General features: G+C 35.0%; 1 protein-coding gene across 1 annotated transcript in view; it reads right to left on the minus strand.

Annotated features, from left to right (window-relative positions):
- The window catches only part of MALRD1 (MAM and LDL receptor class A domain containing 1), a 230,646-nt gene that overhangs the window by 82,481 nt on the left and 122,911 nt on the right, over positions 1-25,254 (minus strand). Inside the window, exon 28 of the mRNA XM_058018380.1 lies at positions 11,191-11,371. Within this exon, the coding sequence (XP_057874363.1) occupies positions 11,191-11,371 (181 nt within the window). The remainder of the gene's footprint in view (positions 1-11,190; positions 11,372-25,254) is intronic.

Below are 25,254 nucleotides of genomic sequence, written 5' to 3' on the forward strand. Positions count from 1 at the left end.
GTGATGCCAACAGAGACATAATGAACATTTTTGTCTCAATAGGTGTGAATGTCATGAACACAAATTTACATATCTATGAATTTTATTCTTTTGGAGTAAGACATTTTTATATTTCTAGGGTTATCAGGTTACATTTATGATAATGATGGTTTTTCTGCTACATTAATTGGCAGAGAGAAATAAAATCCCTCTTTAAATCAACATACTGGCATTAGCATTGCACAGTGTAACCAAATATTCTAAACTCTACTTGGAATTATGGCATAAAAAATCAATTTTCCATAGTACACTCATTCTTGCCAAAACTCCTACACCAGCTAAGAATAAAATCAAAACAAGAAATGCAGTGCAACTTGACCATAAAATGCAACTTCAGTATCAGCAAACCCAAAGCCAAAGACAAGTTCACACAGAAGCCATAGCTTAGAATTTTCATTTTTACAAGATATTCTTCATATGGAATATAAGAAAAGTCAATTTTATCAGAAAAAATACACTGGAGAACATGTGGGAAAATATGTTAGAAACTATTTTGAACAAAGAAAAAGAGAGACATCTAAAATATTATCTTGCCCATTTTTGCCCTCAAAATTAGAAGGTTGCCAAAATCTGAGTTTGTATCTATCAGTACTGAATTTGGAGAACAGTAACCTAACATCACTCCAGAGAGATTTAGTATAAAGCAAAACAATGTCTCCTAATTAACAGCTTTATTTTTAAGCTGATTTTGGTTTTGGTTTTTTAATGAGAACAGAAGCTCCAACTAAATTTACTGATTTCCAGCACTCTTGGACATTTCTTGGACTAATTACTTTTGTTTTGCATTATGTTTTGGTCTTCGCCAGTTGCTCTGTCCAAAAATCTGTGGGATCTGAATATTATATAAGATATGTTGCAAGTGTAAAGACCACAACCCATTCCTGTACCTGAAGAAAAAAAACCCCCAAAACATTATAGGGAGCAAAAGATCACCCCCAACCAAAATGAAATAATAGAGACTATAAAACACAAGCACAGGTAAGAATTGAATAGCTTGTGGTAACAATCAACCTTTAGAAAAGCATAGAAATAACTATATTAACAAGAATCAGTGGAGTAATTAAACTAGTTATTTTCTCATAGTTCAAAGTTATTGGGGAGTAGCACATATACCCTTATAAATAACTTTTTTCCCCTTACATTAAATACTTACTGATTAGATTTTTATTAATTAAAAAAACCCCAAAAAACAAAAACAAACCCCAAACCCAAATAACAACAAAACCAATATATTGCTATGGTATGGAAAAACTAAAAAGTTTTATTCTGCCCATTTATTTGGCTTTCACCTCAGAATTGCAGCCTTTCCAAAAAGCCAGGACACCACAAGAAACTAACACAAGACATATTTTAGATGTAGCTAATGACTGCATGTTATGCAAATCCCTTTGCCTAATGAAATGGCAGTACTTGAAAAGGAAAAAGCATATACAGGATATCACTTTTCAGTTAAGTACAATTTTCTATTGATGCAGCAAAGAGCCACATAATCTTCTAAGTAGTTTTTAAGAGGCCAATAGAGCTAGCTTGGCTTCTGGATCACTAAACCCTACAAAATAAGCATATTAATGATGGTTGCCACAGTACTTGCATTTACATACACTTGCTTTCCTTTCTACATATTTTGTTCTGGACAGTGCAATTTTCAGAATACCAGCAGAGATCCTCCCTAGTGAGGATGCCTGTGTGTGTTTGCATACATGTAGAAAGCACACAAGTGCACATCATGCATACCACAAATAAATTGTGACTGTTGTGGATAGAGCACCAGCTGGCAGCTATCTTTATTTTATACCCATTTCTAGTATATGTTATCTGTGGAAGACTAACCCATCTAATGGACACAGAATTTATAGACATGACAAGATTCATTTGGAGATAGCTGATAAATGAAGTATTATTAACTGAGACTTTTTTTCCCCAATTACCAGGAAAGGCCTGGCTATGAAAGAACTCACAAAACAATTTTTTTCCTTTAAGCTTGCAACTAGAAGACAGCAACAGGTCAGTGATATTTCTCCTACCCTCTGAGCACAAGAGCTTGCTTGTACCAATGTTTTGTAAGATGTAAACATTCCTGTGATATCCATTTCATCTAAAATCACAGAAAGAGCCAGACAGGTCGATTATCAGTCAAATAGGCTACAGATCTTTATTGTTTGAAACAAAATGGATAAGGCCAAAAATATTTAAGTTTAGTAGATAGCACTTAATATCATAGATTTGTAAACACAGAGTAAATTTTTAAAAGACTTAACATGAAAGAAGTGATTGATCGCACAGGAAAAGTGCTCTAGTATAACCACACTAAAGACAGGTTGTAGGAAGTTGTGTTTGGCCAATGTTTGTGCTTTTGAAAGGCATAGGGTGAATTCCAAATTATTCTGGTTGCTAAAGGCAGCAGTGAATATGACCTTGAGCTGTTTTGGAAAGCAGGGTGTTGCTCAAGTTCAAGTGCACCAAGCTGCTGTTTAACAAGAGCCTTTCTTCTGCTCTCCAAGAGAAACACATGCACTCACTCAACGCTACAACACCACCATGTCAGCAGTATGAAATGAAACATAACGTACAATGTATACTCAATTGAAATTAGTCTTTTCTCCCACTATTTGTCTTTTTAGAAGTTATGGTCCTTCCTGAGTAGAAATACTTTAAAATTTAAGTTTAAAATTCACCTCTTTCTATTTTTGTTTTTTAAATTGTATTGTTTAGTGGGAGTACTTAAACCACTTCTCTCCCCTCTTTCACAACACTTGAGATATAGGAATAATCAAAAATCTTGTTGAAAATATTATTCAATTAAAGGAAATTTAATTTACAAATTTCGCCCTTTGTTTAAAGTGGAATTTATGAAATACACAGTCCCAGAAGGTTTTATTACTCAGCTGTAGTCTGAGATTCAGAAATTATGAAATGCAATTTTCATCAAGTTTTTTCATTTGCTTGCCTCAATTGCTCAGTACTCTTCACACATGATTTTTTTATAGAATGTTAGAATTGTATTAGCAAACTCGTCAATAATGCTTTTCTCCATGATGATCTTGTAAATCTATTACAAGGAAAACTAGATGCAAATGTTTCTGCTCAAGCAAGCTACATGTAATTTCAAATAAGGTTCTTTTATCATTTTAAAACCATAGAGAAGTGTCCTTATGGAACAGATCACACAAAAGGCCAGATTTAATTCAAAGATATGTTCTGACTCCAACATAAACAGCAGATCTAACAAATTATATTGACTCTTAGGAAAGACTCTGACCTATAGACACAAAATTCGGCCAAAGGACTTCCCAAAGCTGTTCAAAGCAAGCAGTAGTGTACCTAAAGCCCCTGATAACCTGGAAGAATAAAAAATTTATTCACAGTACTGGAAATTCAGAACTGCCTCTGGCTCAAGCAACACAAAAGATAAGAAAATTCTCTTTAACTTCTAGTGCTGATATCGTGGAGTATATAAATCCACAGGAGACAAGGACAGAAGCTTTTATATTGGATAAAGACTGAAAGACCAGCTTTGGCATACAGTGTATGAGCAGGATAAGGATCTCAGACTCATGGTACTCTTATATAGGGATCTACCATACTTTGCTTAGTATCAAAGGACACACGAGGGAGAAGCACTGAGGACTGAGCAATGAGGGTCTGGCTGTTCTAGGCTTTATCTCTTTGGAATCTGCAAGTGGTAAAAGAAAGGGAGAAGTGGAAATAAGGCAAAAAATCATGAGATACTTTAGCAGAAAACCCTGTTTCCCAGAAATTATTAACATGCTCAACCAGATAAAAGTATCTCCTGAAACAATCTGACATGAGATCTCTACTTCTTGGTCCTTTCCCCACTCGATGTCTGTCCCCTATCCTAATTCCAGTGTAGAGTTACATTGCACCTCAGAAAGTTCAGATGAATAAATTATTTTTAGAGCTCTTCAATAATATCTACACTGAAAGTGATTGTCAAAATATTTTTTCCACTGCAATATAGAATCAATCAAAACAACTCAATCACAGCACTCTCCAGTTATCACAGATATCCTAAAAGCATTTGATATGAATATTTTATTTTTTTATCATGGACTTGTCCTAATGTTGTCCACAGGGCTGTTGTGACAGACCACTGGAGTAGAGCTCATAGTGCAAGCTGCAATTATCTGCAAATAGGAGACTCTTCCTCAGCTGAGTGCTCTCTCTGTCTCTGCAGCATTGCCCTGAGATGTGAAATTCATCTTGGGTGCCACCTTGCATGGAGGTGTATGATGGGTTATATGCAGTTTGGCTTTACTGGAAGGGTGCCTACATTCTAGAGACATTTTACATCAAAATGAACTCAGTCTGGGACCAGGGTCATTCTCCTAGTACCACCTTTACAGAAAAAGATTGTATATTAAAAAAAAAAAAGATAGAAAGCCCATTCACCTCAACCCTAGATGTTTTAGTAGCCAAAAAAATCCTTCTCTTTTGACCTGTTTGAAATAGGTGGAGTCAAAAAAATCTGCCTCCAGATATGAAGAGTAAGCAATATGTGAAGTAAATGTCAAAATGATGGGATTTTAATTTTAGGCTGAAAGTCCTAGTTTACAGCCATGTGCTAGCAAACCAAATTATCTTTGGAGTCAGCAACTCTTCTTCAAAAGTTTCCCATGAGATAAGCAAAAAAACTAAAATGCCACTGAGGTCTCTTCATGAAAAATGAGGTAAAAGTTATTTCTTGTTTCTCATATTCAAAATCTGTGGCATTACTTATAAATCTCTGAGAGTTGCAAAAAGGTGGTGAACAAACCTTTTGGTTAAGCTCATGTTTTTTTTTACATAAGCACAAACAGAAATCCTAGTTTACAAATATGCCGATGACTTCTGAACAGTGCAGTAAAACCAAGACAATTCTGTGGTTTTCAAGCTGGTGCCATATTTTCCTTTATTCCATTTTATTTTTTTTTTTTCAAAGAAGGTTGTCAAATGTAAATCTTTCCCCAAATCCAGACTGTAAAAAATAATTTTGTAAAAATTAATTTATATTTTTCAAACATTTCTAGAAAGTCTTAATATTCAATGCAGTTTAAGCATTTTTGCATAACAGGACTTGTGCAGGAATTCATGCAGGAATTCCTGTCTTCCCCCAGTGTAACTGGCAGCCCTGGCAAGCTGGGCTGGGGGAATTTCCTCCACATCTCTCTTTAGCACGCTGCCTTCCTCACTGAGTCCTTCCTACAAGGGCATGCAGAAGGGAATCCTCTGAAAGGCATCTGTGGCTGATCTTCACCTTGCCAAAAGGGAGATTTTTCCTGCTCTAGAACCAAATTGTGCATACCTGTACCCTCTGCTGAGTGTAATGAGGTCTGAGTTCAGTAAATTTTCCCTCAAGTGATAAAGTACTCTCATGTTAATGTATGTTGCACTAAGCCAAGTGCTTAAGTTAATGATACCAAAATTTCTAGACCTCTCAAAATGAGCTTGCTTTCTCTCTAATGAAGAAGATTCAGTATCTTGCAGAAAATTTTAAATTGATAGCTCACAATGAAATCAGAGAATAATTTCCTTCTAAAGGCAAAATCCAAATATAAGGCTTACAAAAAACTTTATAATTGATTTCAGCACATTTACAGAGAAGTTTTAGCCAGGTCGTGTGATTCCAGTGCCCCATGTCAGAATACCCTGACACTGACCTATTTATAAAAACAGAAGAAAGTCATCATGAATCATTAAATATTTGAAGGGGGAAAAAAAGAAAATTTAAAAAACTGGGCATACATTCTCTCTGAACATCAGTGAATATCCTTAGTGACTAATTTAGGTCTGGCAGCTTTCTCTGTCTGAATTCCTTTCCCTCTCACTTCAGGGCCAGATTTGTACTGAATACTTCTATTATCAGAATTTGAACTTCTCTCAAGTATTTGAGAAGAAGGAACTAAATTCTCCACTAAACATAAAGCTTTGCATGATACATAGCTGAGGATTCAAAGGAAACACTGGCTTGTTTTAAAAACAAAAACAAGCTGGCCTACATACACAAACACTAGGATGTTTTAGTTATTGTCTCTCTGATCTGCAAAGCTAGGATGGAATTCTAATAAGAAAGTATTTTTCTACTGAGACTTTCAAAGCTTCTTGTTTATAAGAGCATGGAAGTAAAGTTGTTCAAAGGATTTCAGAGCCTTCACCTATGGTCTTTGCCATAAACAGTAGGTGAGAAGGAATACAAATATGTGAGGAGGAATACAAATATATGAGGAGAAAAGGAAAGAAATAGTTTGCCACTAGGTAAACAAGCTTTATTATATTTTAATGAAAATTTCTGTTCAGCTCAATTTGGTGAAGCAATTTCCTATTAATAGATAGCAGAATTTTTATTTTCTGTCTTTTAAAAAGGGAATATAATTGTAACATTAGAACAAAAGGTTGTGGAGTCTGATTCCAAACAGTCAACTGACAAAGATCACTGGAGCTGTAATGGTTCTGTCTTATTCCTGGATTTCTATGGCATTGAATTCCCAGACTATGAAAAATTATATAAATCAACTGAATAGCAAAATGTTCTAGAAATTTCATTCAAATTTTAATTCAGATTATGATTTTCTTATTTTTATTTGTCTTCCCTTGTTAGTTTTTCAGGTGGTGCCCTGGAACACCAAAATCAGTATGTATGATGTGGCTGAGTCATGTGCATGGCCATGCTTATATATGCTGTTGTGTTTCTGAGACTGCAAAATTCCTTTTCTTTACATTACAAATGCACAAAAATCAGACTTCTGGTAACAGCATGACTGAGAAATTGTGCTCTTGATTCACTGTTATTTGACAGTGAGCCATCAGCTGGCAAAGCAAATCAATAGTGCTTGAAGTGCTCCTTAATGATAGCAGACTGCATTATCATGAAGTTAAACGTCATAAGTGTAAAAAATAAATTTATCATTAGGGATTATTCTGCATGACCGTCATAAATATTTTATCTTTTATTGATGCAAAAATGGAGACACTTTTTTTTCAGCCTGCAAATAACCTCATGCATGGTCAAAGTCAATTATTAAAAAGCACAAGAAATGATGACAGTAAAGTCCATTCAGTTCACATAGTCTCAATAAAGTTGTATAAAGAAATATTGTACAAGTAAGTGAAAAAAACCAAAGCAAAACAGTACATCAGCTAATTTAAGAATAACTTTTTTCTATCTGTGATGTAATTTCACTATTTTTGATATTTTTAAATTTAATCTGTAAGGTAAAATGTATCAGATTAGGAATTTAACCTATTTTTGTTACCACAACATTCTTGCCCTCTCAAAACCAACTCTTTTATATCTTTTTTTTCATTCTATTCTTGACAATATATCCTAGAGCTCATATTTCCAATAAACCCACAGCTTCTTGTCCTTCACTTCCATAGGTATTAGTGAGACATGATGAAAATGAGCCTTGAAGGAAAGGGCTTCTGAAGCTCAGATCATAATAAAGTAATTTGTAGTATTCTACTGATGAAGAAGCTGTTGACAAATTAATTTTTAAAAGGAAATAGTGAAAAGATTCTCTGTAATCAGTTGAAAATCCTCATTTAAAATGAGCTATGTAAATCACAGCTATGTAAGTGAAGAGCAAAGAATGCACCTCAGTGCAGACACCCTTATGATGTATACAGCTTATAACATACTGTATGGAAGCAAGCTGAATGAAAATACATGTAAAATAAAATAAGTATTTAGATATATTAAACAATGGTATAACCGAATACTACCATACTGCAGAAAACAGATCTAATATTCACATGTAAAATATCACATGGACTGCCTCTCTCTTTCTTTTTCACTGTCTCAACTTGAGTACATAATTTTGGCAAAGAAGCAATTATTTTGTTGCGCTGACTGTAAACCATGTTCCAGGAATACCACTCAGCAGCTTCCAAAAGGACAGTCTGTGAGGAGGAAGCTATCCCAAAATATTAGAAAGCTCCAGAATTGCCTTTACTCTGGTTTTCACCACTAAATGCTGTCTGCTGAGAAGCAGCTAAATATTAGAATTTTTTCCCCATGCAATTTAAGGCATTCTCATTTCAACTCTATTCTATTTTAAACCTATTTTCAAGTTTTAATTATTTTCAATCTTCTAGTTTTTTCTATGCATGGTATATTCCACTGTTTATGTAATTAACACATCCAGAATACCCATAATATGTAAGATTTTAGTTTAACAAAATAAGACCAAGTGGAAAATAAAAATGTGGCTTCAGCTGCCCTAAAGGACCCCGTCATATGTCTAGCCCAGCAATTCTACAGCTCCAAACACAGAGCATGGGTAAGTGCTGTACATCAAGTTATTTTGTTGATCAGAAACCCTTGTTCCCTATTTGCTTTGTATGCTGCTCTTCTTTTTGAGTTTGGCCACAGTAAGATTGTGTTTGCTGACTTTTAGCTTTTTTACAACAGACACAATAAAACTGTGAACTCTGCACTGCAAAAAGTACAATCTGTACATGACATGCTTTCTCTATCCTGAATGCCCCAGGCTTGGGTCAGGTGGGAAATGTTATTTTTGAGAAACTGGCAAAACGTATTTTGCTTGTTTGTTCTACACAGGTAAAGAATCAATAACCACAAGAATGAGAAAGGTCAGACCAGGCACCTTCAGGTCATCATGCCAACAGGCAGGTCAGCATTCCAAAAGCCTTGGGAAAATTAAGCAAGCAGGTATCAACTTGTGGAGTAGAAGGCAAAACATCATATGCAGAGTGCAGAGCTGTTGTGAAAGGCACTAAATGATTCCCTTTTAATGTTGGTTTGAGACTAAGTGTCCTCATATAGCTAAGAAAATCAGGCGTAGAGGTGGAGTGAGGTGTGGTGGGGTTGATTCTTTTAGGTTTGGTTTGTTTTGCTTATTTTAGAGGCATGCATGTTCATAGATGCACGCAGATACAGCTGAAAAGAGAGCAAATGATAACCCTCTGATCCTGCTGGGAAGCAAAGCCATAAGCCTAAACACATTCCCACAGGATACATAATCCTAAGCTTTAGTGATAACCCTGCTGTACCTAGCCTACGCTACCAGAGATGCTGTAAGGAAATGATTCCTGAGTGTATAAAGACTGTACCCTATTAGAGTGCAAAAGCTATGACCATGCAAGTTATAACTCTATAAAGGATCAGCATCTTGGGTCTCCAACTTTCCTAAATCAATCTTTAAAAATTTTTTATTGCAAACTATGCTTAAATTGTACATATCAAACTTCTATGAGAAAAGCCTCCTCTGAACCATCTGTCTTCATAAACCATAATTTTCTGCAAAATACACAGGAATATGACTGTGCTGAAGCTGTAGGGGAAAGCAGTTGGAGCACTTGGTGCAACTGCTTTCCCAACAGAGCTTCTTCCTGAAGCAGTGCTGTAAAACAAATAGTTGCTATAAAGTAATAAACCAAGTTACTTCCTGAACTGTTTCACTGCAAAGGTATTTTAATGCAAGACTTGTTATAAAACACTGTTAAAATTCAGATTTGTGGGGTCATAGACTAAAACAAATGTAAATTTCAGCAATCTTAACATTTTAAGAGATTAAGGATCCTTCACCTGACAGCTTTCCAAATCCTTATTGAAACAACTTCCTTCCTTGCAATGACAACTCTGGAATATTTCCAGTTATGCTTATACGATGTCATTTTTCAGGTTGTTATATAACATGTGGACATAAGTGTAAGAAAAAATATTTTTACACTATATTGAGAGATTTTTGATGCCATCTTTATGAATCTAACAGAGATATTACCTCTTCCTTAAGAAAACAAACTTTACTATTTTCATTTGCTGAATATCTTCATGAATCTGACTGTGAAATGAAGTGTCTAATTTGTTGTAGCTCCAAAACAGAACAGAATTCCAGAAATGTGGTTTAACTAGACCCCACTGGTATGAATTAATACATGTGAACACAACTGACAACAAATTGCAACAGAGACCAACATTCACTTTGTCATTCAAGATGATAGATATTGACTTACCATCTCCTACCAGGGCATGCTTACCTATCTACCTTTGTTTTTTGGAGAACAATCACATGCACAGCAATGAGGACAATTAAACACTTGGAAAAAAGACAAGGGGCTCAGTAATGCTAGTGTGCTTTGTAGAGCTTTTAAGAGTACATCTGCCTTAGAGTTTTATTAAAGTGCATTCCTGAAGAATGTTCCAGACTGTATCACATTTCCATTCTTTGAATTATACAACAATTTCTGGATGCAAACCATTCATTTTTTAGATGAAACTAGAACAAGAAGTTCATTTTTCATACTTCAGTTGATGATGGGTATCCAGTCTATGGCAGGAGATTAAGGCTTGCTCAAACAACTACCACAAAACTCATACAGTGTTGATATGTGGCATCAGCACCTCGTTTAACAAAATCACTTATGTTGTGTCACACTGTTTCCTACAAGATAAAAACCACATACTTTCCTAACAGAACCCATGATCTATATACTCAGTATTTATCTTGGTTTTAGGGGTTTCTTTTGTTACTGTTTGTTTGGGGGTCTGTTGGGGATTTTTTGGTGGGTGGGTTTTTTTTTTGGTGGTTGTTGTTGTTGCAGTTGTTGCTGTTGCTTTTGTTGTTTTTAATAAGGGCAAACTGTTCTTATTTTAGCCTATGTCCACAGAGATACAAATTAAATAGAATGTTTAGTGAAGGAATCAAAGGTTTTATTTTGTTGACCTTAACACAAAACTGAACTGGGAAAAATAATATGGATAAAGGTTCATTTGTAGTCTTCACTTATTCTTATGGCAAGAGACTTTATAATAAAACACTGAGGCCACAGGTTTCATATAATATAATCTGACACAATTTATACAAAATTGTTATATATAACATCACAGACTCAATAACTTACCAAGAGATTAAAGAAGGAAAGTGAAAATTACTCAAAACAAAATAAATAAAGGAAACAAAATCTTAGTAATTTCTTGGATTTATCTGCCATAATTCAGTGTGAGAACACTGCACGAATGTATGTGCAGAGAAGACTATTAAAGTTAGAAGAGCAGAAACAATTTACTCATAACTGATTATATGAGCAGTAAAATTATGATGATAACAGTAAAATTATGATGTATTTAAAGATTAACAAGAAGTTCCTACATCTCATGTAGCATCCCTCTAGGAATTTTCCTCTTGAACTTACTTGTGGTGCAGTTGTGGAACTCTATGTCATCTATTGCTGCTCCTCCTCCCAGGTCTCCGGTACGAACGCCTTCAAAGATAATTTCAAAATTCCTCAGCTTCCCCAAGTGTAACTTGATTTTCTTCCACTCATCACCATGAGTTCCTGATTCACTCCATATTTTCACAATACCATCATCAGTCTGAAATTTGAATAAATTATATATAGTAAGATACACGTACATATGGATTATCAAATGCAAGTTTTGGGGAAAAAACTCAAACCAAACAAAAGAAGAAGACTTGAAGACACCCATGCAGTTGTGTTGGGAATCAGCAAACAGATTCTTTTCTAGGATAATAGGAAAGGTAGTGAAATTAGATGAGTACTGTGCAAATAACAACCATCAGTAGCAAGTAAAATCTCAGTACAGAAATTACTTTGTGTGTGATTGAACTGCAAAACAATCTGTTTTGTTGCAGTTGTATTTAACTTTATACAGAACTGGTTTTTGTTTTTAGAATATATTACTGGATGCAAGGCTACTGTACCATTTTAAGTTGTATCCATCTGTCTTTCAAAAGTTGTGACAATGGTGACAAAGGGGAGGAAAAACAAACAAATATGTGATGACCATAGATTTAGAATAGCTTATTTGAAGATAAATAAGAATACTCTGATTCACCAGTACATGAATGTATTTTAAAGCTTTTCTTTGGACCTCTTATCATACTACCTATCTGGCAAGTCAGCAGCAAACATGTTTAATTTTATAATAGTAGCATTAGTGCAGATGCACCAATTTTTCTTGCCATAAAGGATTGATGCATATATACGATGACATCAAAAGGAAATATTTGCATAAGTTTTGTATATGTCTAAATCTATTCTTCTTTGTGATTGTCTGAATAACCATCCAAACTGTAAATAAGAATTTTTTTTCTACGCTTTTCTTAGCAAAAGCCATTAGGACTCCAGCTGGGGTTAAGAAAAACACCGTGAGATGCATCAAGCAGCTAAATATAATGCATAACAAAGGTTCTAAGACTGTTGTACATGAACAAGCAAAATCTAAGGAAAATAGAGACAGCAGTAAAATAGACAGGGAAGAAAATTAATTACATTTCTTTATCCATGGTGAACCTGTTAGATCAGATTTATGTTAATGTCTTATGCATATTTATGATTAGAAAATGAATCTTGGTGCTGTAGATATTGTATTCTGAATAAGAAAGTGCAGACAAGCATGCACACAAATATTACATTCGTTTGTGAATCAGGGAACTCACAGAATTGTTGATATCTTTTAGAAGGAGATTCTTAGACCTAAAAAAGCATAGACACTTGAAGTGCTACTTGGCAAGGCTGTTCTTGAAAATCATAATGAACAGTAGAGGAACTTTTGAAAACAATGGCAACTTTACTTTAAAACGCTAAACAGGAAAGAAAGAAAGAGGGATGAATTTCCACAATTTCATGTAAAGCCATAGATATCCAGCTGAATACCTCTATTTCTGCACATAACTAATGATGTTTGACCCGTGGTGATAGCAGCCCTTTCTAAATCATGATATCTGAGCACACAAGCACCTACAGATGCAAGTTTAGGCATTGCTTCATCAGTTATGTCTCATTTGTTTAAAGCCAATGACACAGTCCATTAAAGTGAAAATAATATAACAAGACCTTAGGAGTGCTTTGCACCACTAATTCCAGAGTTGATGGCAATTGTTAATGATGTTCTTAATGAATTCCTCCCAGTGAGACTCCTAACTCTATGTGCCATCACATCAGCAGTCCATTCTTTTAACAGGCAAAGCACCACAGATCATCTCAGGTTGAGGGGGACCCATGATGATTTTCAAATCTAACTTCTTGTCTATTTTAAACTTATTCCTATTATTTCTGTTCATAAATAACTTATTTCAATAGCTCAGCTCTATCTATTCCATTGATTCTGATATTTTTGAACAGCCTCCAGGAGAGTATTTCTTATTATTGGGGTAGTTTGTTCAGTCTGCTAACACCTTTCACTTATTCATGACATGAATAAAATGGATGGATATAATGAGTTACATTTGGCCTGCTGTATTCTCCAACATAGAATACAGCCCCAAACCTTAGAAAAGATGCAGTTTTAAACATTTTATCCATTTGTTGTATATGGACTCTCTTCTGTCTGCACTTTACAACTGTTTGGAATACAAATAATTTTCATTAATATTTTTCATAATAAATCACTGAGTAATTTGAAAAAATTAGCTCAGTATTAGTGGTGAATTTAGGAAACTTAAAATGAAGTAGATTAAAATAATGCTGAATGATAAGGGACTTGCCTTACATTCATGCATTTGAGCACGATAGAAAAATTCAAAACTTTTTTCTCTCTGACTATTAAACCCCAAATCTATTACAAAATTAGATGTATCTAAGATTGAATGTATGGAGATAGCAGAATCTTTTTAAGACACACAGACATAAGTATTTATATAAATCTGGAGGCGTGAAATGTTACACAGTTATCCAGAGTATGAGCCTCATATCTGCTACTAGCTAGATTTTTATTGATTTCACATTATATTTAATTATATGACATTCTGTTCAGACTAACATTGTGTTTACCACATTGATTTTTAGTAAAGGATGCTACAAGGAACAAGTGATGGGGATCACATATTTCTTTAGAAATAACTGCATAAAAATGTTGTAGCAATCAATTTGTATATGGTATCATAGCCATAATATACCGAATCTTTACACTATTATAGGCACTGGGGCATTTTTTATACAGAGAGGCACTGAAATATTTTTTGTTAAGAATTTTTCTAGATGGAAACTTTATGGCAGCCTCCTTGCACTTCACAAGCTACTGAATAGGAGTACACAAATAAAATGCAGAAGAGACATCTCTCTTCTTGTCTAGGTTTCACAGACAAAAGGAGTTCCTACATCACAGTAGAACTTCATAAAGCATGACAGGCTGGTTTTTCACTTGCTTAGCTACAGCTCTACATACCAAAATGAAAAGCATCCTCACCCCCTCAATAACTGTATGAAGGCTGTTCTAATGCAAAGTCCCTTCAAAGTCAAAAGCCCCGCACATTTTCTGCATCAAACATCTGAGGGGAGGTGGGAAAGGAAGAGAGAAGCAGAAAACTTGGCTTTCCTCCTCTCCCCACGCCCAGGGAGTGAAGCTGGCTTGGCTCAGGGCTGTGAGATATACATTTCTGGGTACATGCTTGGCATGACAGGATCATCACTTTGCAGCTTTGCAGATTCCATTTCATGAATTATTATTTTGTTTTCTGCATTCTGCAACCTTTTAATCTGTCCTGTGCTTTGGCATTTTCTTTCATATCTTTGGAATGCGTTTGCTTCTAAAACAAACACAAATATGGCCTGAGTTGGATAGAAAAATTATCCTGTGCTTTGACCTGCCCATTGCATCCAGAAATCCTTCAATCTCTTTCACTCTTGTACACATATATTAATGTAAAAGAGAAATATGTGAAAGAGTTATATGACAAGTAGAAATATACTTAGTGTAGAGGAGGCTGGAGGTCACAATGTCACCTTTTTTCTGCTTTTAAGAGGTTATTCTTTTGCTGAGGCCTACTCATATTGAGTGTAGATTTCTCTACAGCCTGGGCTGGTTGGTGACAAAAGGCCCAGCTGCTCTCTGTGCTCCAACTGGCTGACAAAAAGTGGCTCAGATCTGTGGCTGGCTCTGCTGGCTGTAGGTCAGGGCAGGAATTGCATTTTCCTGCTACTCCTCAAGAGTTTAGCTGCATGCAGGCTTCATGCAGACAGAAGTGGTTAAAGAGAATTATTTGTTGGTCATACTATAAATTTTACAGGATGACTGGACCACAGGATGCAATGGAACACATCCTAGATTTGCTTGAGTATTTCTGCTTTAGACTTACTGCTTCCCAGTATATGGTTTACTATTTATTAGTGCAGACTATTGCCAGGCAATACTACTACAAAAAAGCTCCAGAAATTTCCCCAGAACATAATCTTTACAACCTATTTTGTAATTCTGCACTTTTTAATTCCCTAAACTCAACCTGGGAAATTCTAAGAGTTCAATGTTATTTCCAGATCAAGTAAAAAAATTGTCACTTCCCAAAAATACACACTAAGACTGCTAAAAACAGATGGTGTTTTCATTTAAGGCTCTGGAAAGTTATTATTAATTGCACATCAGTGCCCTCTGTGGGTTGAACATAGTGAAAGGTCAGGCTCAGGTGAGGAGCCATCATTAAGGAAAACTTGACAGTAAAGGGCATTGATTTGCAGCAGTGGGTCCTAGACTTCCATTACGGCACATTATGCTGAGTAATAAACACTGAAAATGGCAGAATTACTTCTAAGAAGGCCAAAACCTGATTAGATCTGCAGGTCTGTATGCCCAGCCCTATTGGAAAATTAATATTCATATTCAGAGGAATTTTATCTGCTTTCTGATGGTCTGAGGGGAATTATTTTTTAATGATTTCATTCCATTGCATTTCAGAATCTTTCTCATGCTTGTCTTCATTTGAAGGACAATCTAAAGTGTTTATAGCCTCTCTTTTGAGCACTTCAAGGGGGAAGGTACAACTTACTTGGCTCAATATCCTCCTTTATTCACCTGGGGATAGTAAGAATAAAGGAGAGGAAGGATTTATTTTTGTCTTAGAATTCCTTTTATTTTGTAGCCGAGTTTAATATTTTTTCTATCCGTCAGAGACCACCATTAGTCTCAAGGCTACATTTCTAACAGATTCAGAACAATATTAGGAACTGCCTCCAAAGCATGCACAAGGAGTATGTGATTTTCCATTACAAGATGTTGCAAAGAAACTTCCTGTGAATACACTTTCTTTCTTAGCAATACAGTAAATATTCCAGATGCAATTATAAAGATTTTTCTATGAGGGAACCTTCCTAGTTGCATCTGCAATGGAACAGAAATGAAACACAGATTTTGTTCTTGATCTGCACCTCTCCTTCTATTCATATTCCAAGCTGGGTTCAAAATATTTTCCTGGTTCATTCCCATCAGATATTTATTTCAGCAGAGCAACAGGAAATGAAGTGGAGCTTACCAAATGGATGGAGGCAATGAAAACATTTCTTAAATATTCCTGGATTCTTCAAACCAAATATACTTGAGGGCTTTTTAATCAGAGACACAATATTTTCAAATGATTCATAAAAAAAAATGTTTGTTATTAATACCTTAAAAATACTTTCCAGATTAACTGTATCAAAAGACTCCCCTTTCTACATCACCTTTCAGACTTTTAAGAGAAGTGAAACACTTTTTACCTACTTCTATAAAAAATTAGGAAAAACATATCTGCTTTCAGTTTACTTTGAAAACAGTGTCTTACTGAAAAGCTTTGATTATCCAGAATCTTTTAAACATGATATATGTTATCCAAAGCACAGAAAAATGGTATAGAATGAGCATAATGTGACTTTAACTGTCACTGCTCTTTTCTCTGGTTTTGGACACACTGTTATCCCTCTGTTTTACAAGAGTATTTCAGGCATTTATCCTTTGTTTAGGATGAAATGTATTTTCATGGTGTGCAAATGAAGTTAATTAATAAACCCGGTTTTAATGCAGTTTTATTTTCCTTGGTGTGATAACATTATTAAAGTCTTTTCATGGCTGACCAAATAGTTTAAAAATTAAATACTCCATGATGAGCTGCATTTCTTCCCTGCTTCTTCCTTTTCTCAGCAAGGAGTGGAGAGCAATCCTGAGTGCTACACACACATCAAAGGAACAGGAGGTAGTAGGAAGAAAAGTCACACTTCTCCTTATTTGTCCATAATTTAAAGACCTTGTCCATGAATTTGTATTTCCCCAAGTCACAGAACAATTAATATCTTTGCTGACACTTGTAAAATCATCTTTATACTTATTTCAGTTTCATTGCTTGAGAGGGAGTCCCCTTAGGTTCTTAGAACCTTGGAGAAGGTTCTAAGAACCTTCCTTATAGATTTAAGCTGATGCTACCTCTGCACAAAGAATGCTTGCCTAATTTAAAGATTCCACTTCCTAAGATTTATTCTCTCATAAGTAGCTTGAAAAAAAAGTGCATTAAAATACAATAAAACTGAAAACTGATGCTGTATAGCAAAATCTCTTAAAAAAAAGGAAAATATTATTGTGTCTCCTTCATCTGATGTGATACTAACAGTATGAAAGATTCTATTTTTTTTAGTTTCTCACTGATTTTCTCTTAAAAATTTTTAAAACTGTTCTACTTGAAAACAGTAAATTAACCATATAGAGTTTGATCTTATATTTCATTCAAGCAAACAAAAGCTCTACATGAGCTAAGTGGTCAGCAATATCAAATTATCAAACTTATTTAACTGAGTCAAAAAAATGCACTGAAGTCTATATTTGTTCATCCAAGACTTAACATTTTCCTTCTGATCCTCTTCCCTATTTTCTTTTTTTCCTGTTTCTTCTTGTCTCTCTTCTACCTTTCCTTCACAGTGACACAAAGAAAAATGAGAGCAGCGACCAAGGCCCTGAAGATGGGAGTTATGAGTGAGCACAGTGTCCTCTGGCACACCTGTCAGTCACCAATCTGTCAACAATTCCATACAAACACCTCCCTTAAACAGCACTGGCTCAAATAACCCAGGTACCTTATTTTGGAGAAAGGCACATACTTGGCATTTTATGGGCAAGGTTGATATGCAAACAAACCAAACAAAACATCTGTTCATGTTGTTTTTAATAGTGTAGGAAAATCTGGGCACAGTAGTAGTTATTTATTACTCTGCCCTCAGCTAATGTTTTGAAAATGTGTTGCTCCTATTAAATAATTCTTGTGGTTAGTATTGCCATTACATTTAGAAAATTGCTGCTAATTATCTGAATGTTGAAGCTCTGCATTAAACACATAATTCCAAAATTATTGAGTCTTCCTCGAATAGCTCTGAGACAAACAAATTATTTCAATGCAGGAAGAGATTTTAAACTCAAAATTTATCTTCCAACACTAAACTGAAGGATGCTGCCAGATGCTCGCTATGGGATTCTGAATTTTTCAGCAAATTGAGGTAGCAGAAATAAAGAAATAGCATCAGAAAAGCAGGCAAGAATCTACAAAGTAATGTTTCCAAAAGGCAGGGACAAGTTAGGGACAAGTCTGCAACAGGATGATCTTTACTGTAGGAATCTGATACTGATGAGCTTACTCAAGCTCCAGTGACTTAAGTGAGAATTCTTGATGCTCAGCAATGAAAAGAATTCATTAAAAATCCAAAATTTTCAGTGTTATATTGTGGTAGGAACCAGGAAATCTATTTAGCATGTCTCTGTCTTCAATAAAAAACACTTGAAGAGGAAACATGAAGCTGATCAAATGACAGGTTGGAGAAATTATTTTATCCAGGCAACATATACCTATGCTACCTATGTACATCAGCATGCATGAAAATTTGGCTCCACTTTTAAGGACAACTTAACAAAAATCACACCAAAAATTGAATTTTCACAATGCCTTATAGAAAGAAGGAAAACAGCATTCAAAGATGAAACAGTGATATTTCAGCTTTCAAGCCTTTATTAGAGTCTGTGTGTATTAGTCTCAGTAGGTTTTCATAATAAGAGTTAATGACAATACCCATCCAGCCAACCCTTTAATTTCCTCCTTTGTGTAAAGTTTTAAGATGATTTTCATTGTCTGAAATATCTTTTCCCCAATTTTCATTTCCTAAATTACCATCACTGTAATAAAAGACTACACATTTCAGCAAAAAACCCCCATGCATTCCAATGAAATAGCTAGATAAATAAGTGTACCACAGATAAAATTCCTTTTTTAAAAATGCACCTGTTTTGTTCGGAAATCTCGAATCTCGGCAAATTCCTCCAGAGCATCAAAAGGCATCAGCACCTCACCCTGCCATGGGTGCCAGCATTTGCAATATTTCTAGAGGTAGAATTCTGAAATAGTAAGACTCTTCCTTTTTAATTGCTCAAAGTGCTGAGTTGAGAGAAAACAATTTAAAAGATGCTTTGATAAAAAGTGATTGGTAATTCACCTGGACAGAGCAGTTAGTTGCAAGCAGGTACACATTGCAAGGAATGACAATTAAATTGCTCGTTAAAAAAGGATAAAGTTACACTTTAAACCCACTTATTTTGGAAATATATAATGGGAAGGCAAGAATAATTTTTTGTTTTTCCTTAAATTAGTCTGTGTATTTCACTTTCTTATAACTTTGATTCATCCTGTCACAACTATTAAATCTAATAGATATCATTATAGCCAGCTTTCATTTATAGTCAAGCAAACTTTTCTGACATTTACATCCCTTTACATTCCCATGGTAGTATTTCCATCAAATATACTTTTATGTGCTTAGGCTCTTAAAAAATAATCTTCATTTCATATGTTATCCTTACCGATTAAAAGAGAGAAATAAAACAACTCTCTGTAAAAGAGGATTCATTAGGTACTTTCTTCTACTTCATCCTCTCCTCATTTCCTAGCCCTCCCAGCCCTTCTTTCTACTCAAGTGCATATATTTCTGATTAATTTCCTGTCATAATCCTCCTTTGTTTCATTTTGGGTTTTAGGTAGCTTAAGGGATATAATTTTGATTGCTTGGATTAGATTTTTTTTCCTCTCAGTTCTGTTGCTAAGGCTAAGTAATAGTAAGCATCAAAGCCACTTTATAAGACCATTAGCATTTCAAGCAACTTAGTTCTGTTTTGTCTCAAACCCTGTTACACCTTTGTTTTAATCACATTTTACAGATCTCTTTGCAATGTCCACATCTCAGAGTTGAGACAACTGAAATTTTGTGGAAAAGCAAAGCTTTCAAGCTTGAGAAATAATCACAGTTACAAAATTTCTAAGATTCTGGACAACTATTACAACCCTCCATAGTGCCAAACAGGGCCAGGGGGCTAAATGCTGTGCAATTATAGATTCCATGGATTAAAAAGTAACCCCCTTACTTCTATGCACAAATGCAGACCATACAGAGTAATAGATGTAACAGAACAGTTTATGAATCAAGATAATGAAAAAGTATTTTGCAGACATGAGGAAACCTCAAATCTGTCATGTTTTTCCTCCTATAGGGAATACTTTGAATACCATACTAATAGATGGGAGGCAAAAGTCACTTTCTAAATTTCAGTGCTTTTTATGCATCTTTAACTCACCTTCTCTTTTTTTTCTTTTTTTTCCCTTTTTTATTTTTCATTCATTGTTTTCTTTCTCAGTTTGGATAAGGACTGAGAGAAGGAATACAAGTGTCTGAGTAGGAGGTGCACACCCCTAATAACTCTAGAACCAGGGGTGACGTCCATGACAGGAGGAGGATGGCAGGGCACAGCCCCCTGGGTGTCTGGAAGGTCTGTGCTTGCAGCCAGGCACAGTGAAGCTGGGACTGGGTAAAACTCACACCTCAGCTCTGCAGAGCAGGCCAGACACTGCCAGGGAGAGCTTGTCCAGGATGCCTTTGGGAGAAAAAGGATGGTGGAGGACCTTTCCTTTCACATGTCATGGATCAGAGCACAGTTTGAGTGACACAGTGGGCAGGCAGGACACAAGCTGGGCTGGCAGGACAACTTTTCTGCTCTGACACTTTGGCAGGCGCTTGCTAAGGTCAGAAACATTCTATTCACTGAGTCACAGTGTTTACATGATCAGTTCCACAAAGTGGGAATTATGGAATCAACCTGTGTGAAAGTCCTCTCCACTCTTCAAAATGTGAAGATTTGTGCATGAAGTACTAAAGAATTATCACTATAGCAGCCTTGGAAAATAAAAGCCCCAAGGCAAACCCAATTCACCTGAGCAAAGTATCTGGAACCTCCCAGAGATTTTGTTTGTTTAGTCAATTTTTCAATTTGGCAATTCACCTCTAATAATTTTGATTCTCTGCACAACACTGAGTGGAAGAAGGAGGAAAACATATATTTACAGAAATTCTGGTTAGAGAAAAAAAATAAAATTTGATAAAATAAAGGAAAAAGAAGTACATATCTCTGATGTAAACAAAATTTAGTTAGGAAAAGTAAGGTTCTTTCATATAGGATAATATCATTAAAAGATTAGTAATAATTTTAAGGCTGACAATATTAATTTTTAATTCTTGTACTCTGACATAAAAACCTAGAAGGTTTTAATAAATATTTAATCTGTCACTTCTTCAAAGCGATAAATCTGCAGGACAAGGATTGGCATGAATATTCCCTATTAATCATCAAAGTGCATCATACGCTTTTTCAGATGTATGAGAGAGTGATTAATGTCAATCAGGTGTCATTCCTACTTTGATGCAGTGGGATGTTCTCTGGGATATAACTGTATTTCTTTCTTTGTGGCATCTACTATACAGCCTATTTGTATTCTATTGCAATGTTTTCAATTCAATTGTAGTTTTTGGGCTTGTAGAAATATAGAACAGATCCTCTGGGATATTAGATTAACTGGACAGCCTCAGGGGACCCAAAACACTGAGGCTGAAAAAAATAATAAGTCCTTTATATAGTCAAAACTCAATTAAGTATTTTAAGCTTCACTGTCTTGATCCTCGATAAATGAGACATTTTTAAGAGAAATGTTTAAGTCCTGTCTCTATAACATCTAATGGATACAACTATTTATCTCAGAGAATGCCAAGGGACCAGATATTTGATTTAATTTTTTAATCTGCAGTTATGAAATATATTCCCTAAAAGTTGAGAGCTCTTATAACTGACAGATAGACCTGTAATAAAATACTTTTCTATCCAATGGCCACCACCAGGTATGTTGAAAGAAAAATGAAGTTAAAAATATATAAATATACATAGCATGGTAGGGATGTACAAGACCTCAAGACAAAATTTGCAGACAGATTCATGAGATCTTGGTATTTGCATTGCCAGCAGCAATACTAAAAATTTAAGTAAATGGCAAAATTTACTGAAATATTCCAAATTCAAATATTTATCCAACATTCCTGATGGCACCCAGTAGTGCTCACTGAAAGGTATTATATAGATTTACAAGTCTACAGGAAGCAGTAGGGAAAGTAGCAGCCACCTTTCCTCTTAGAGATGTTTGCTCTACCATGAGACAAATCATACTTAAAATTCCCTTTGACATGGGGAGCAAAACGAAGAGAGACTAAAGTGATTGCAGCAGTGGTTGCTCTGTGAGAATCTATGCCTTTAAGTAATAGGAATTTGTCCCACCCAGGCTGGGACAAATTGCATTTTAAAAGCAAGTCCTGTGACCTTAACATAGGAAAAAAATCTCCCTGCTGAAGAAAGTACAGAGGTCTCTTTCTAAGAAGTCTTTCCTGTGGTAGCAGACATAATTTTCCAGGAAAAGGCAAAATGATTGATCTAAAAACAAATATGGGAACACGTCAGCCACACTCCAATATATATAACAGAATTAGTAATATCTTTTAAAACAAATATAAATAAAAATAAGGTAGAACAGGAAATTCTGTGGCACTTCTTTCTCTTCCATTAATTTATTTTTTGTTTTCAATCAAAATCCCTCAGAGCTCCTTCAAATTTTTTCCCAGTGCAGCAACTATTACATTACCCATTTCTGGTTTATAGTTTCAGTAGCTGTGCTAACCTCAATTCTCTGGTTCCACTTCTTCACTTTTTCCTTAGATCTTGCAGACAGTGCAGAAGTTTTGTCTGTGTTTTCTAAATGGATTTATTCCCTGAAGCAAATAAGCACAGAGCTAATTATCAGAAGAGTATAAACCTTTTACTGTGAACTGAGGAAATATTGCAGCATTTAAAAAGGCAAATCAAGAAAAATATAGCCACTAAGTGACAAAGCAACCCAAGAAAAAGAAAACTCCAAGGGATTTGTGGAAGAATGTACCTTCCCTACCACTTCTACAGTAGAAATTCAATCTCATTCTGTCAGCTTGGAAAGGCATATTTCAAGGTAATGTAAAAAGTTTCTATAGCAATGGCGTCTTCTGCATAAAATCTGTAGCAGTTAGATTGGCATACTCAGAAAAATAAATTATATGCTTTAGGATATTTTGTTATCATTTACCATGACATTCCTACTTTGGTCCTGCCACATTGTAATCTGTACCTTTTTTTCTCATATGCCCACATCTTTTGTGGATATCATTTATAAAACCATTCAGGTTTTCAACTACATACAATGAAAATTCTCTTGTCAAACTCTTTAATATTGCTCTTTTCTAGACACGTGGTGTTTTTAAAAGGATCTTACTGCACCATTTTCGTCAAAAAAATCTCAGATCTAACCTGAATAGCACCTAATTTCTATGTGCCACAAATCTTGGTACAACTTGGAAGGAGAGGACTGCAATTTTTATAGGTATTAAATTCCAGAGAAACTGACTTTAACAAACTACACTTTTAACTATGGAAAAGTCTAAGATTAATTAAAGTGCAGCTAGTGAGTCAGGGGAAGATTTTCATTAGTTCCTAATTCCTTTCCATAGCCCACATACTCCTAAAGCAGCTAGACTGGGAAAAGACAAAAAAGGAGAACTCTCACTCTTTTAGTAACTCTTGAAGAATAGAGCTGGTGTATAAAATGTTAAAGAGATGAAAATCAACTTAAATAATTTTTGACTGCTAATAAACTCTTTGATAACATACTCATTTTAAGCTCCCATTGAACACAATTCTGAACTGAATCACACTGTCAAAATGCTCAGAATAATGTTGTGCACTGCAGAATCCTTCATGTCTAATGATATTTCCATGTCATAAATAACAAGAGTCTTCTAGTGTTCGCTGATCAATGAAATGAATTAGATGCCTCATGTATCAAAATTTAAATAGCACCTCTTCTGGATCACATTGGGAATTCTGATTTAAAGAAGTTTTTCTTCCATGCAGATCAAACTAAATTAAACTGGAAAGCAGTAATATACTAGAGGTGTGCTATTCAGTGGAAAGCATGAAAGGCAGCAGTGAGGTTCTGAGGGGAAGACCAAATAACATCTAAATATAGGCTGAAGGTTTTAAAGGCATGAATGGCAGAGTAGCTTTATCATCTTGTCACTTAAAAGAAGAAGCACTTTATTCAGATGCCTAAATGGGATGGTATAAATGTACAGAAAACAAGTGTAAGCAAACTATTTAAAGCTGAAAGATGGTTCACATTTGTGCCTTGATTTATTGATTCAGCCAAATATAGATTGAATGCCTGATCCACTGTAATTTCACACAAAACACAGTTTCTAATAAACTGAGAAGTTAAGGACATAAAATAAAGTTATACAATTGCATTAGCCTAATTTTCCACTGTGGTTTCATATGACCTTTCCACAACCTCTGCCTCTTTCATTTCAGTGAAAGAGAAACTGACATTCATAAAATTGGATGTCAAATAATAACTTAAATTATTAATAATAAAACCCATGGTATAGAACCTTATGTTAGTGTTATAATAAGAAAGGTGAGGTGACATATAATGGTTTAGAGAAAAGAGAGGATTTTGAAAGGAAATAAAAATAATATTACTTGCACTTTTTTATTCACCACCTTTCAATTGTTTTCTTAAGTTAGAATTAAAACAAGTTTAAAATATGTAATTCTATTTATATTCAATGACTGCTATCCAACAAACAAGAATGCTTTCCATTATATGAATATTTTTTTCTCTCTTGCATGAATTTGAAAATTAAGCAAAAAGGTTTGGCTCACAGTTTTCATTTAGTATGAAAATCTGAGAAGCATCCACATCATGTTTGGTTAGATATCTAACCATCTCAAAGGCTTCGTGTTTCTTGTTTGTTTGGTAGGTTGTGGGTTTTTGTGGCATGCTCAGTCTCTTTAGAAAACATGACCCCGATTCTACTAAGAAAGTGCTCATATTGTGATGACACCCACTTATTCCTGGTTCACATTACAGCCCAGCATTGCAGCTAAATGATAAACAATTCTCCTTATTTTTTGATTCCATAAGATCTGTACTTTTAATTAAGATTTATTTATTAGGAACAAACACACAAACAAAGAAACCCACCAACTTTCCATATCATCTAAACAACTGGAACCAAGGAAAAACCAAGGATCACAGATAGATTAAGGTCCTCTACAAA

Source organism: Melospiza georgiana, chromosome 1 (assembly GCF_028018845.1).
Source record: "Melospiza georgiana isolate bMelGeo1 chromosome 1, bMelGeo1.pri, whole genome shotgun sequence".
NCBI lineage: Eukaryota > Metazoa > Chordata > Aves > Passeriformes > Passerellidae > Melospiza > Melospiza georgiana.